The sequence below is a fragment of the Sciurus vulgaris genome, assembly GCF_902686455.1.
Source record: "Sciurus vulgaris genome assembly, chromosome: 14".
Lineage (NCBI taxonomy): Eukaryota > Metazoa > Chordata > Mammalia > Rodentia > Sciuridae > Sciurus > Sciurus vulgaris.
This window is the reverse complement of record NC_136475.1, coordinates 41,290,606-41,306,331: the sequence shown is the minus strand read 5'-3', so window position 1 is coordinate 41,306,331 and position 15,726 is coordinate 41,290,606. Positions and strand designations below refer to the sequence as shown.

The window sequence follows — 15,726 nt, the reverse complement described above, 5'->3', positions numbered from 1 at the left end:
ATTATATATTTAGAGGAACCTGGAAATTCCACCAGAAAACTTTTAGAACTCATAAGTGAATTCAGTGAAGTAGCAGGTTACAAGATCAATGCTCATAAATCCAACGCATTTTTATACATAAGTGATGACTCTTCAGAAAGAGAAGTTAGGAAAACTACCCCATTCACAATAGCCTAAAAAAAATAAAATGCTTGGGAATCAATCTCACAAAAGAGGTGAAAGACCTTTACAATGAGAACTACAGAACACTAAAGAAAGAAATTAAAGAAAACCTCAGAAGATGGAAAGATCTCCCATGTTCTTGGATAGGCAGAATTAATATTGTCAAAATGGGCATAATATCAAAAGTGCCATACAGATTCAATGCAATTCCAATTAAAATTCCAATGATGCACCTCACAGAAATAGAGCAAGCAATCATGAAATTTATCTGGAAGAATAAGAAACCCAGAATAGCTAAAGCAATCCTCAGCAGAAAGAGAGAAGCAGGGGGTATCGCAATACCAGATCTTCAACTCTACTACAAAGCAATAGTAACAAAAACGGCATGGTATTGGTACCAAAATAGATCAGTGGTACAGAATAGAGGACATGGACACAAACCTAAATAAATACAATTTTCTTATATTAGACAAAGGTGCCAAAAATATGCAATGGAGAAAAGATAGCCTCTTCAACAAATGGTGCTGGGAAAACTGGAAAACCATATGCAACAGAATGAAATTAAACCCCTATCTTTCACCGTGCACAAAAATCAACTCAAAATGGATCAAGGACCTCGCAATCAGACCAGAGACCCTGCATCTTATAGAAGGAAAAGTATGGCCAAATCTTCAACATGTCGGCTTAGGATCAGACTTCCTTAACAGGACTCCCATAGCACAAGAAATAAAAGCAAGAATCAACAACTGGGATAGATTTAAACTAAAAAGCTTTCTCTCAGCAAAGGAAACTATCAGTAATGTGAAGAGAGAACCTACAGAGTGGGAGAATATCTTTGCCACTCATACTTCAGATAGAGCACTAATCTCCAGAATCTATAAAGAACTCAAAAAACTCTTCACCAACAATACAAATAATCCAATCAACAAATGGGCTAAGGAAATGGACACTTCACAGAAGATGATGTACAAGCAATCAACAGATATATGAAAAAATGTTCAACATCTCTAGTAATAAGAGAAATGCAAATCAAAACTACCCTAAAGATTCCATCTCACCCCAATTAGAATAGCAATTATCAAGAACACAAGCAACAATAGGTGTTGGAGAGGATGTGGGGAAAAAGGTACACTCATACATTGCTGGTGGGGTTGCAAATTAGTGCAGTCACTCTGGAAAGCATTATGGAGATTCCTTAGAAAACTTGGAAAGGAACCACCATTTGACCCAGCTATCACACTCCTTGGCCTATACCCAAAGGACTTAAAATCAGCATACTACAGAGATACAGCCACATCAATGTTCATAGCTGGTCAATTCACAATAGCCAGATTGTGGAACCAACCTAGATGTCCTTCAATTGATGAATGGATAAAGAAACTGTGGTATATATATACAATGGAATATTACTCTGCCATAAAGAATGATAAAATTATGGCATTTGCAGGCAAATGGATGAAATTGGAGAATATCATGCTAAGTGAGATAAGCCAATCTCAAAAGACCAAAGGACGAATGATCTCGCTGATAAGTGGATGATGACATATAATGGGGGGTAGGAGGGGTTATTGTTAGGGTTAGGGTTAGGTTTAGGGTGAGGGTTAGGGAGGGTGGGAAGAATGGAAGAAGGAAGGACTGTATAGAGGGAAAAGAGGGGTGGAAGGGGTGGGGGGGGAAGGAAAAAAATAACAGAATGAATCAAACAACATTATCCTACGTAAATTTATGATTAGACAAATGGTATGCCTTGACTCCATGTACAAACAGAAAAACAACATGTATCCCATTTGTTTACAATGAAAAATATGATCACCCTTTTGCATTTAGGCAAATTTTCAATGCCCAGGATGATACTTTCTTATATTATCTTATATTTATTGTTTTGCCTTCTACTGTTTAGTTCTACAATCCATCAGAATTTACTTATATGTATGATGTGAGATACATGTCAAAATTAATTTTTTTGTGTGTTGCTATTCCAATGAGTTCAGGACTATTTGTTGGAAAGATTCTTTTTTCTTCCCTGCTCTGAGATATCACTTCTGTCATAAATAGGATTCCAATGTACATGAGTTCATTTCTGAATCATCTATTTTTCTCATTCATCTATTTGTCTAGACTTGTACTCCTACCACAATGTCTAAATAACTCTAGTTTTATAAAAAGTTTATAGTAAGTCTTGACATGTAATAAAAAGTCCTCTTACCTTGTTTTTCTTCTTTAATTGTATCTTATTCTTTTTTAAAATTAAAAGTGTACAATTAACTATCTTCCAGTACACTCACAGTGTTGGAAAATCGTCATTGCAATCTGGTTGTAGAATATTTTCACTATCCCACAAAGAAATCTCATACCTAGTGTGCTAGAGTTTTGCAGAAAATGAGAATATATATTATGTATGTATACATGTATGTGTGTGTGTGTGTGTGTGTGTGCGCGCGTGTTTTCCCATGATACACACACATACATTTAATGGGAGTTAGCTGATGTCGTTATGGAGACCACTCAGTCCCAAGATCTGTCTTCTGCAAAGTTGAAGAATGAGGAAAGTCATTGGCATAATTCATACTGTGTGAAGGTCTGAGAATCAGAACATGCTAGCTCAAAAAGAATATTTCCTCAGGTATTCTTTCTGAGTATCCTTTCCCTGTTTTCTCCTGGTACTTTCTTTATATGTATGTTGGTAGCCTGGATGGCATCTCTCAGATCTCGGGCTCTGTTCATTTTTCTTCATTCTTTTTTTTTTTTCTTTCAGCTCCTCAGAGGTTGAGTAATCTCAATTGACCTATCTTTCTGTCTACTGGTTCTTCTGCTTCCTCACACATGTATTCTTTTAGCAAATTTTTCATTTCAAAATTATTATAATTTTAGCCCCCAGAATTTCTACTGTGTTCCTCTTTATAATTTCTACTTCTTTACTGATATTCTCTATTTTGGTGAGATATCATTCTTATGTTTTCCCTTAGCTTTCTTTATGTTTTATTTAGCTACATGAGTATATTTAAAATAGCTGATTTAAAGTTTTTGTCTCTCAAATATTGCATGTTCTTTATTATATGTAGGAGTGAAAAATAAGTAGAAAATAGAACAGGGTTTAGTACTGCCTGAGAAGGGTGTGGAAGGGAGGGTTGTAGAGAGGATGGTTCCTAAGTACAGGGGTGCTGCTGTACAGGAGGAATAACAAGCACAGTAGGATAACTATGGCTGACAATTATTTCAAATGGCTGGTGAAGAGAATTTTGAATGATTCCAACACAAAGAAATAATAAATGCCTGAGGTAACAGATATACCATTTACCCTAATTTGATCATTATACATTGTATACATGTATCAAAACATCACACTGTACCCCATACATTACAATTACTATGTTATTTAAAAATGAAAATATATATAAAAATAAAGTTTTTGTCTAGTAGATTCAATGCCTACCATTCACCACGGTCAGTTTCTGTCCCCCCCCCCCCCCCCCCCCCCCCCCCCCCCGTGAATGAGCCATACATCTTGTTTGTTTGGATGTCTTGGCTTTTTGACTATTACAATGTGGCAACTATCAGATTGTTTCCTCTCCAATGTTTGTTGCTGCTACTCATGGTTTGGTTAGTGACTTTTGTGAATCCATTTTGTAACAACTGTATTACTTGTTGCATGTTGATACTGACATGCAGACATGACATCTCTATTTGTTTGGCTTAGTAAGTTAGTAATTCAATAGTGATTTCATTAAATGCCTTGAGTGACAAGAAGAGATCTCCCAGATCTCTTCACATTACTGAAAACTTCCTTTGCTGAGAGAAAGCTTTTTAGTTTGAATCTATCCCAGTTATTGATTCTTGCTTTTATTTCTTGTGCTATGGGAGTCCTGTTGAGGAAGTCTGGTCCTAGGCCGACATGTTGAAGATTGGGACCTACTTTTTCTTCTATAATCTGCAGAGTCTCTGGTCTGATTCCAAGGTCCTTAATCCATTTTGAGTTGAGTTTTGTGCAGGGTGAGAGATATGGGTTTAGTTTCATTCTGTTGCATATGGATTTCCAATTCTCCCAGCACCATTTGTTGAAGAGGCTATCTTTTCTCCATTGCATATTTTTGGCACCTTTGTCTAGTATTAGAAAGTTGTATTTATTTGGGTTTGTGTCCGTGTCCTCTATTCTGTACCATTGATCTACCTGTCTATTTTGGTACAAATACCATGCCGTCTTTGTTACTATTGCTTTGTAATAAAGTTGAAGTTCTGGTATTGCGATACCCCCTGCTTCATTTTTCCTGCGAAGGATTGCTTTAGCTATTCTGGGTTTCTTATTCTTCCAGATGAATTTCATGATTGTTTGTTCTATTTCTGTGAGGTACGTCATTGGGATTTTAATTGGAATTGCATTGAATCTGTATAGCACTTTTGGTAGTATGGTCATTTTGACAATATTAATTCTGCCTATCCAAGAACATGGGAGATCTTTCCATCTTCTAAGGTTTTCTTTAATATCTTTCTTTAGTGTTCTGTAGTTCTCATTGTAGAGGTCTTTCACCTCTTTTGTGAGATTGATTCCCAAGTCTTTTATTTTTTTGTTGATGCTATCGTGAATGGGGTAGTTTTCATAGTTTCTCTTTCTGAGGATTCATCGCTTATGTATAAAAATGCATTGGATTTATGAGCATTGATCTTGTAACCTGCTACTTTACTGAATTCACTTATGAGTTCTAAAAGTTTTCTGGTGGAATTTCCTGGTTCCTCTAAGTATATAATCATATCATCCGCAAATAGGGATAGTTTGAGTTCTTCTTTTCCTATTCGTATTCCTTTAATTTCCTTGGTCTGTCTAATTGCTCTGGCTAGAGTCTCAAGAATGATATTGAATAGGAGTGGTGAAAGAGGGCATCCCTGTCTCGTTCCAGTTTTTAGGGGGAATGCTTTCAGTTTTTCACCATTTAGAATGATATTAGCCATGGGCTTAGCATAGATGGCCTTTACAATGTTAAGGAATGTTCCCACTATCCCTATTTTTTCTAGTGTTTTGAGCATGAAGGGGTGGTGTATTTTATTGAATGCTTTTTCTGCATCTATTGAAACAATCATGTGATTCTTGACTTTAAGTCTATTGATATGGTGAATGACATTTATTGATTTCTGGATGTTGAACCAACCTTGCATCCCTGGGATAAAACCCACTTGATCGTGGTGCACTATCTTTTTAATATATTTTTGTATGTGATTTGCTAAAATTTTGTTGAGAATTTTTGCGTCGATGTTCATTAATGATATCGGTCTGAAATTTTCTTTCCTCGATTTGTCTCTGTCTGGCTTGGGTATCAGGGTAATATTGGTTTCATAGAATGAGTTTGGGAGGGTTCCCTCCTCTTCTATTTCATGGAATACTTAGAGAAGTATTGGAATGAGCTCTTCTTTAAAGATTTTGTAGAACTCGGCTGAGAACCCATCTGGTCCTGGACTTTTCTTTGTTGGTAGGCTTTTGATGACCTCTTCTACTTCATTACTTGAAATTGTTCTATTTAAATTGTGTATGTCCTCCTCGTTCAGTTTAGGCAATTCATATGTCTCTAGAAACCTGTTGATGTCTTCGAAATTTTCTATTTTGTTGGAATATAGATTTTCAAAATAGCTTCTAATTATGTTTTGTATTTCAATCGTGTCTGTTGTGATATTTCCTTGTTCATTCCGAATTTTAGTGATTTGGGTTTTCTCTTGTCTTCTCTTTGTTAGAGTGGCTAAGGGTTTATCAATTTTGTTTATTTTTTCGAAGAACCAACTATTTATTTTGTCAATTTTTTGGATTTTTTCTTTTGTTTCAATTTCATTGATTTCAGCTCTGAGTTTAACGATTTCCTGTCTTCTACTACTTTTGGTGTTGGTCTGTTCTTCTTTTTCTAGGGCTTTGAGCTGTAGTGTTAGGTGGTTTATTTGTTGAGTTTTACTTCTTTTATTGAATGCGCTCCATGAAATAAATTTTCCTCTAAGTACTGCTTTCATAGTGTCCCAAAGATTTTGATATGATGTTTCTTTGTTCTCATTTACCTCTAAGAATTTTTTAATTTCCTTCCTAATATCTTCTGTTATCCATTCATCATGTAATAGCATATTGTTTAATCTCCAGGTGTTGGAGTAGCTTCTGTTTTTTACTCTTTCATTTATTTCTAATTTCAATCCATTATGATCTGATAGAATACAAGGTAGTGTCTCTATCTTCTTGTATTTGTTAAAATTAGCTTTGTGGCATAATATATGGTCTATTTTAGAGAAGGATCCATGTGCTGCTGAGAAGAAAGTGTATTCGCTCTTGGTTGGATGGTATATTCTATAAATGTCCATTAAGTCTAAATTATTGATTGTGTTATTGAGATCTATGGTTTCTTTGTTCAGTTTTTGTTTGGAAGATCTGTCCAGTGGTGAGAGAGGCGTGTTAAAATCACCTAGTATTATCGTGTTATGGTGTATTTGGTTTCTGAAATTGAGAAGGATTTGTTTGACATACATGTATGAGCCACTGTTTGGGGCATAGATGTTTATGATTGTTATGTCTTGCTGATTTATGGTTCCCTTAAGCAGTATGTAATGTCCTTCTTTATCCCTTCTGACTAGTTTTGACTTGAAGTCCACATTATCTCAAATGAGGATGGATACCCCAGCTTTTTTGCTGAGTTCATGTGCATGGTATGTTTTTCCCCATCCTTTCACCTTTAGTCTATGGGTATCTCTTTCTACGAGGTGAGTCTCTTGCAGGCAACATATTGTTGGATCTTTCTTTTTGATCCAATCTGCCAGTCTATGTCTTTTGATTGATGAGTTCATGCCATTAATATTCAGGGTTATTATTGAGATATGATTAATATTCCCTGTCATTTGGTTCATTTTATTTATTTATTTATTTATTTTGAGACGACTTGGTTCTTCCTTTATTTGACAATTCCTTTAGGATAGTTCCTCCCATTGCTGATTTGTTTCTTTGTTTTTCATCTCTTCCTCGTGGAATATTTTGCTGAGAATGTTCTGTAATGCTGGCTTTCTTTTTGTAAATTCTTTTAGCTTTTGTTTATCATGGAAGGATTTTATTTCATCATCAAATTTGAAGGTAAGTTTTGCTGGCATAAGATTCTTGGTTGGCATCCATTTTCTTTCAGGGCTTGAAAAATGTTGTTCCAGGCCCTTCTAGCTTTTAGGGTCTGGATTGAAAAATCTGCTGATGTCCGTATTGGTTTCCTCCTGAATATAATTTGATTATTTTCTCTCACAGTCTTTAAATTTCTGTCTTTATTTTGTATGTTAGGTATTTTCATTATAATGTGCCTTGGTGTGGGTCTGTTGTAATTTTGTATATTTGGAGTCCTATAAGCCTCTTGTACTTGATCTTCCATTTCATTCTTCAGATTTGGGAAATTTTCTGATAGTATTTCATTGAATAGATTGTTCATTCCTTTGGTCTGTTTCTCTAAACCTTCCTCAATCCCAATAATTCTTAAATTTGGCCTTTTCATGATATCCCATAGTTCTTGGAGATTCTGTTCATGATTTCTTACCATCTTCTCTGTTTGGTCAACTTTGTTTTCAAGGTTAAATATTTTATCTTCACTGTCTGATGTTCTGTCTTCCAGGTGTTCTATCCTATTGGTTATGCTTTCTATGGAGTTCTTAATTTGGTTTATTGTTTCCTTCATTTCAAGGATTTCTGTTTGTTTTTTTTTTCAATATCTCTAGCTATTGAAATGATCTTTTGCTTCCTGTATTTGCTCTTTTAACTGTTGATTGGTGCGATCATTCAGTGCCTGCATTTGCTCTTGCATCTCGTCATTTGCTTCCCTGATCATTTTAATTATGTACATTCTGAACTCCCCTTCTGTCATTTCTTCTGCCATGCTCTCGTTGGGTTTCATTGATGTACCATCTAGATTTGTTTGCAGCATTTTCTTTCCTTGTTTTCTCATATTGTTCAGGTATCAGTTGACAGCTGTGATATTGCAGATTTCCTCTATTGTCTTATAATATCCCTGAGGATTTCTAGTATATCCCCTCTTAGCCTTCAGTAGGCTGAAGTCTTGGAGGAAGTTGATAATGCGGTGCTCCACAAGGAAGCTGACTCCCTAGGGGAGGTGGCCTTCCGGTGGGGTATATTTCCTGCTAGTGGGCAGAGGTACCTTCACTTGCTGATGAATGGTCATCCAAAGGGGAAGTAGGATGAGGGCTGATGCAAGGCCAGTTTGGGCCTGTGTCTCTGATTTTACAGTCCTTTTAGGAGAACCTCACCCGACAGGGAGGACTCACCCGGTGGGGAGGTCTCGCTGGTCGGTTTCCCTCCCAGAGGTTCCGTTCAATTCACAACTACCGCCTGGGCTGGGCAGCCTTCTTCTGCAATGTTCCCAGGGACCCGGACCTACCTCCTGGGTCTGGAAGCCTCACCCTTCGCAGACAAATCTCCTTAGGCTGCCTCTCCTCAGAGAAGCTGCCTGCAGTCCTGGAGCCTTCGCTCCGCCCCTCAGTTTGTCTGTGGGGCTCTTCCACCAAGAAGCCGCGTAGGCCCTGGGACCCTGCTCTGCACTTTTCGCCTGGCTATGCGGCCCCTCCTCTGAGCAGCCACCTGGAGCCCCTTAAGATCGCTCCGAGTTCCAGTGACCCACCACACGCCTTTTCCTCCGGCAGCCACCTGGTGTTCCGTGCGGTCGCTCTAAGTCCAAGTGACCCACCACGCACCTCCTTCTCCACCAGGCAGTCACCCAGAGATCTGGTGAGTTCATCACGAGTCCCAGGAACTCACTGTGCACCTTCTCGTCCTGACTGCCACCCGTGCAGTCACTTCGAGCCCAAGCACCCCGACGCTCCTCCTTCTCCAGACCCCCCCCCTGTGTTCAGGAGCGGATGCTCTGGGTCCAAACCACTCACCACACTGCTCCACCGGATAGCCGCCCAGAGCCCTGGTGCAGCTGCTCCAAGTCCAAGCGACGTGCTGAGCCCGTATTTCTCCTTCTCCTCTGGGCAGCCCCCTGTGTTCAGGGGTGGTCGCTTTCAGTCCAAACAGCTCACCGAGCACCCTCTCCTTTGGGCAGCCTCCCAGAGCCCGGGTGGGTTGCGCCGAGTCCAAGCGCTGTGGTGAGCAGCCACCTCTCCAATGCTCCCAGTTGTCCGCGTTCACTGCTCCAGCGGGGGGAGGGGCGTCTCGCCGGCAGCTCTACTTCACAAAGTTCCCTGCTTTCGGGGCTACCGCCCCGTCCGGGAGGCCTCCCCAATGGGAGACACTCACCCGGCTGCTTTGAGTTGGTCCCAAGTCTCTCTATATCTCCTCTTCTTGAGTCCTGAGTCCTGGAGCAACACGAAATGCAGCCACCCTCTAGTCCGCCATCTTGAATCCCCCCAGATTATTGTTACGTGGGCTCTGTGTCTGTCTTGGGTCATGCTTTCAACACTCAGCTGGGCTGAGTATGAGGGAACTCATCCTTCCTGACTGTTGAGTTGAGGTACTGGTCTTTTCTAGCCACTAGACTCAGGTTGAAACCTTGGCTCTTGTTGTAAAGAGCCAGCTGACTTTTGGACTGGAACTTGTACCAACAGCTCTCCTGGCTCTCAGGCTTTTGGACTCAGACTGGAACTACACATCATCAACTTTTCTGAATCTTCAGTTTACTAACAGCAGATCTTGGGACTTCTTAGTCCCTATCATTGTGTAGTCAGTTCCTTATTAAAAAAAAAAATATATATATATATATATATATATATATATATACATGTACACACATATACACATGTATGTATGTATATACACACATTTCAGATATTTTGTTATAGTGATGGAAAGTTCACACACACACACACACACACACACACACACACACACACATACAATCTCTCCTATTGATTCTGTTTCTGTGGAGCAGTCTAACTAATGCAGGCCATAAACTCCAGATGAAGAGATTGGATTCATCACATCCCTATAATTCTCAGTCCAGGGACCAGGCTGCATCAGAGCTGGAAGCCATCATGAGAAAGACCCAGCTACTCAGGAGGTGGAAATAAGAGGATTATAAGTTCAAAGCTAGTCTGGGCAACTTGGTGGGACCCTATTTCAAAATAAAAAATAAAAAGGCTTGGGGATGTAGCTCGTAATAAAGCACCCCTGAGTTTAATCCACATCACTACAAAAAAAAAAAAAAAAAAAAAAAAGCAGGTAAATACTAAAAAAGTTTCAATCAGTATCCAACTTCATTTTATACTTTAATATTTAAGTAATCATTCTGCTCAAATGAAATTTATAGCTTTTATGATTTTTATTCTATTTTAATTATATACATAGAGAAATATTAACACATCTTAATTTTTTGTGTGTGTGTGAAGAATACCAGAATGGTAGAGTTCGTGTTCCACAGCAGGGAAGAACAAAGACAAATTAACAAAGAGATAAAAACTGCATAATGTGACCTTACCGTTCTGAATACCCACTTTCCCGAGCGAACCTCTGAAATGCTCCCATGGGATCTGAGCCTGTGCTTAAGATGAACACCAGCGGGGTGTTATATGACATATCTTGGTACAGAGTAGCCAGGTCCACAGGTGGTGCTTCTACAAACTGTTTTCCAAGATTTTCTATTACAAAGTCTGTAAGAGCAAAAACCACCTGAAAGTTGAAAAGAGAAGGAAAAAAACATTAAGAAATAGTAAGTTGGATGAGGTGCATTCACACTTTTAACCTAAATTTCCCCTTTGACTCCTGGTGGTTGTGCTCTATACTTCTGCACTTGATTTTTTGTGATTGGGTAGGCTTCTTTTTTAAAAAATATTCTTTTTAGATGTTGATAGACCTTTATTTTATTCATTTATTTTTATGTGGTGCTGAGCATGAAACCCAGTGCCTCACACTTGATGAGCAAGTGCTCTACCACTGAGCCACAACCCCGGTCCTGGGTAGACTTCTTTCTATGGATATAATCTGGTGGATTTGTACACCAATATCTGTTCACATAATTCTCATGACTTCACTGAGCAAGAAGAACTTTTGGATAAGAGGGAAGTTTCTCATCATTCTATTTATGGTAGTCCCTATTTATCTACCAGGGATATGTTCTAAAACCTCCAGTGGATGCATAAATCTATGACTATTACTAGACCCTATGAATACTAAGTTTTTTCCTATCTATACATACCTATAATAAAGTTTAATTTCTAAATTAGGCATATTAATAGGTTAACAATAGCTAATAATAAAACAGCATAACAATATGCTATAAGTTATGTGAGTGTGGTATCTCTCAAAATATCTTATTTGTGTTCATCCTCCTTCTTGTAATGATGTGAGCTAATACAAAGTCTCCCTGATGAGATGAAGTGAGGAAGTATCCCAACCTGGTCTAGAGATATGGCCTAGGATCATATGCCCTTCTGTGGTCAACTGGGAAAAGGTGTTCAGGTGTTTGCCCCTATAAATTAGGAAGTGTTATGGTAATCCTCACCTAGCATGTGAGATACAACCCAACTTAGATTAGACAAAGTCTCTCAGATATGACACCAATAGCACAAGCAATAAAAGAGGAAAATAAATAACCTGGATACCAAAGTTAGAGAATGTTCAAGCTTCGTAGGACACTGGAAAGAAAGTGAAAAGACAACCGAGAGAATGGGGTAACATTTTTGCAAATCATATCTAAAATTCGTAAAGAACTCTTATAACTCAAAAATAAAAACAAATAATACAACTAAAATGGTAAAGGATCTTAATAGACATCTCTACAAAGAGCTAGTAAGCACAAGAAATGATGGTCACTATCAATAGTTATTAGGAGTATGCAAAGTAAAATTACAGGATATCACCTCATACTCACTAGGATGGCAGTTCAGTAGTGCCCCCTTATCTGTGGAAGATATGTTCCAAGACTCCCCAGTGGATGCCTGAAACTGTCAATGTTACAGAGTCAATATGTCTAATAACTGAAATGGCTAGCTAGTAAGCAATAGCCATTAATGGGTGGGTAGTGTATACAGCATGAGTAAACTAGACCAGGAGATGATTCACATCCCAGGCAGGGTGTAGCGATAGTGTGAGATTTCATAATGCTACCCAGAACCATGTGCAATCTAAAACTTATAATTTGTCATTTCTGGAATTTTCCATTTAATATTTTTAGACTATTGTTGACCTTGGGTAACCGAAACCATGGAAATTTAAAACTGTCGATATGGAAATATTACTGTAATAAAAAGACAGGTAATAACAAATGTTGTCAAGGATCCAGAAAAATTGGAACCCTCATATATAGTTGTGGGAAGGTAAAATGGGGCAGCATCTTTGCAGCTCCTTAGTTAAACACAGAGTTGCCATATGATTAAGCCATTCCACTCCGAGGTATTTATCCAGGAAACATTAAAACACTTGTCACACAAAAACTCACTTGTACAAAAATGTTTAAAGCAGCATTGTTGGTAATAATGGGTATATTAGTAGTAATGGGCATAATCAAGTGTATGATTGGGCAGAAGTATCGCTCATATAGTACAATGTAGAAACAGCATAAATGTACATCATTTGTTGACTGGAAAAATGAAATGTGGCACATCCATGCTATGGTATATTATTCTTGATAAAAAAGAATGTAATACTGACACCTGGTATAATATGGACAAACCCTGACAACATGAAGCTAAATGAAATAATATATTTTAAAAGCCTGGTATACAAATCTGTAGAGACAGAAAGTAGATAGTGGTTGCCTTGGGGTGGTGCCAATGGCATTGGTTGATAATGATTATAGGTAATTCAAGGTAATGAAAATGTTCTAAATTGATTGAGTGATAATGCACAACTCTATGAGGATACCAAAAGTCATTAAAATGAGTATCTTAAATGGGTCAATTTTATGATACATGAATTATACTTCAGTAAAACTGTTAAAAAAACACTTGAGGGTCTTTCTATACATGATCAGAGAATATATCTACAACAGCTCAATGGCATTTTTAACATTTTTAGGTAAAACTCTTGATTAGCCTCTATAATGCATTTTTTTTTTTTTTTTTTTTTTTTTTTTTTAGCAAGCAGAGTACCATACATTGATGAGAATGTGAGAATGTGGTGGGGAATTTTTCTTTCATGGGATATTTTGCCTAAATAAACAATCAGCACATAGTGGAATTCACAACAAAGATTTAAAGGTGCATTCCTACGATTGTTATCTCCCAAGTTGGGAAAACCTTGCAATCGTTGCTCTGAGTGAGAACAGTTCATCCTTGGCAATCCTGGTGACACTATAAATCCAGGAAATTGGATCTCAAATTGCCACCTTCCTTAGGTGGAGGAAGAAACATTAGTTTCGTGCTGAGAGTTCCTGGTGGATCTAACCTTGGAAACTAATAATTCTGTAGGTCATGACTAGATCCTAATATCCTCACCCCTCTAATTGCTTCAAGAATAATAGTTTCTTCCTATATACATTTAATTACTTCAAAACAGTGGTTTTAAAAATATGGCTGCAGGATCAGTAGCAGCAGCACCTGGGAACTTGTCAGAAAAGGAGTTCTTAGGCTCACTCCAGACATATTGAATCAGAAACTCTGTGGGGGTAGTTCCCGGCAATCTGCATTTTAATAAGCCTCCCAGGTGACTTGAAGCATACTGAAATTTGAGAATACTGGTGTGGAGGATTTTAATTAGCTTGGTTCTGTGGTGATGAACTATTCTCTATCAGGCAATCTCTGAACTAAATGATAGTTTCTTTTTTCTCTTTCTAGTACAAATGTGGAATAATTTTTTCCTGATAGGTGCCAATAATATTTATGCTAAATAAAGAACTGTTGAGATGACAGGCATTCTATTTTCTGATACAGTTCTAATAAGCCTACCACCAGGTTTACCAAGAGTTTTATATTTTAATGAAATTTCATCTCTGTGTTTAAACATTCTACGTAGGAGGCTGTGTGTGTGTGTGTGTGTGTGTGTGTGTGTGTGTCTGTGTGTGTCTGTCTGTCTGTGTGTATGTGTCTGTGTGCACGTGCACACACAAGACTGTAGAATTCCATGGAAGCCACCTGTATTCTCTGTCTCTCAAAGGAGCAGTTGACTCCATCAGGTAGGATCATTTGACCTGCTCAGGAACAGCTCTGGGAAAACAGGTTGGGTACCTTGAAATCCTTCACCATAGAAATCTTGTCTTGATTTTAAAGTTTCTGTAGGTAATTTTCCCTACCTCTGCATAGGAATCCAGATCTTCAGTTTTGAAATTAAACTTGAATTCTTTACCCTCAAACCCCAATTTCTAAGTTGTTCTAAATATAATTGGGAGGAAGTATGGCTGGTATGATATTGCCATACTTGAATCTTCAGTGTGATCCTATCGATTGTCTTGACTGATTTAGTCCCTGGCTTCTCTGGAATGAGTGTCTAACTCTGTTTTTCTGAACACTAATCTGTTTTCTTGACTCCTCCATCTTAATTTGTGAAGCCAGTTTTGTTTGGTAGAATAACCTATAAGATTTTAGGTTGAATGTTTTGGTAAGAATTTTCAATTAACCTTTTTCAAATTGGTATAACTGTCTACTATTTGTAACTTTGATCATATGTGGAGAGTTGTCTTATGACGGCCCAGTTGTTGAAGGATATGACTAGGAGTTAGAATATTTTTTATTATGGAAAATTTTAAGCATACATAAAATGAAAGAATAATGAACCTAATACTTAACCTGGCTTCAACATATATTAAGGTATGCCCAATCATGGTTTCATTGATAAATCCAACCATTCCTTAACCCCTATGGCTTATATTAAAGCAAATCTAATGCATGATATCACTTTATTCTTAAGTAATTCAATGTTTATATAGGATAAAGACTTTAAAAAACATAACCACAGCACATGGATCACATCTAAAAATTAAAGTAAATCCTTAATATCACCAAACATATAGTGTTCTCTTTTCTCTGATATTAAATTGTATATGTATGCATGCTTAAATAACTGTATGTTTAAATCAAATCTAATAAAGCTTATACATAGAGATTAGGTGATTTGTCTCCTACATCTTTTGTATTCTAAAATCTTCATCCTTTATCTTCTTTTCTCCCTTAATAAGCAAACATCAAACAAAATGGGTGGCTAAAGAAATGACTGCAAAATTTCTCGTAGTTCAGAATTTTCTAGTGTTCATGGTTTTATCTCTGAAGTTCCCTTTTCTTTGCGAGTCATCCTCTCATTTATGTCATCATGCAGTCTGGTAGCCACTGTACCATTTTCACTGGTTCAACTTGGCTCATTATATGTTGGTTCCATTGAACAAAATGTAAATGATTTACCAACTGTGTCCCAGGTATTCTCTTGACAGCGTCAGAGTCCATGGGAGGTTCACAGCCCATGTGGACATTCACCGTCCTAATCTCAGTTCCTTGACCTCTAACTCCAGGGCACATGATCTTATCCTGAACAGTCACCCACACCTGTGGCTAACCTCAGGACGTCATTACTTGGAACTGCTCCACATTAGAAATTTTACTCAACCTTGATTAGTCTCATCCTTCCAGACCTTCTACATCTCTGGTCCAACTTTATCTGCTTCCAAAGAAATTTCCTTTTCTGTTTATAAGTGT

The 15,726-nt window shown here is 37.8% G+C and overlaps 1 protein-coding gene across 1 annotated transcript in view; it reads right to left on the bottom strand.

The window, feature by feature from the left end:
* DNAH6 (dynein axonemal heavy chain 6) overlaps nt 1-15,726 on the bottom strand; it is a 291,936-nt gene that overhangs the window by 55,459 nt on the left and 220,751 nt on the right. The window contains 1 exon segment of the mRNA XM_079109750.1: nt 10,584-10,774. Within this exon segment, the coding sequence (XP_078965876.1) occupies nt 10,584-10,774 (191 nt within the window).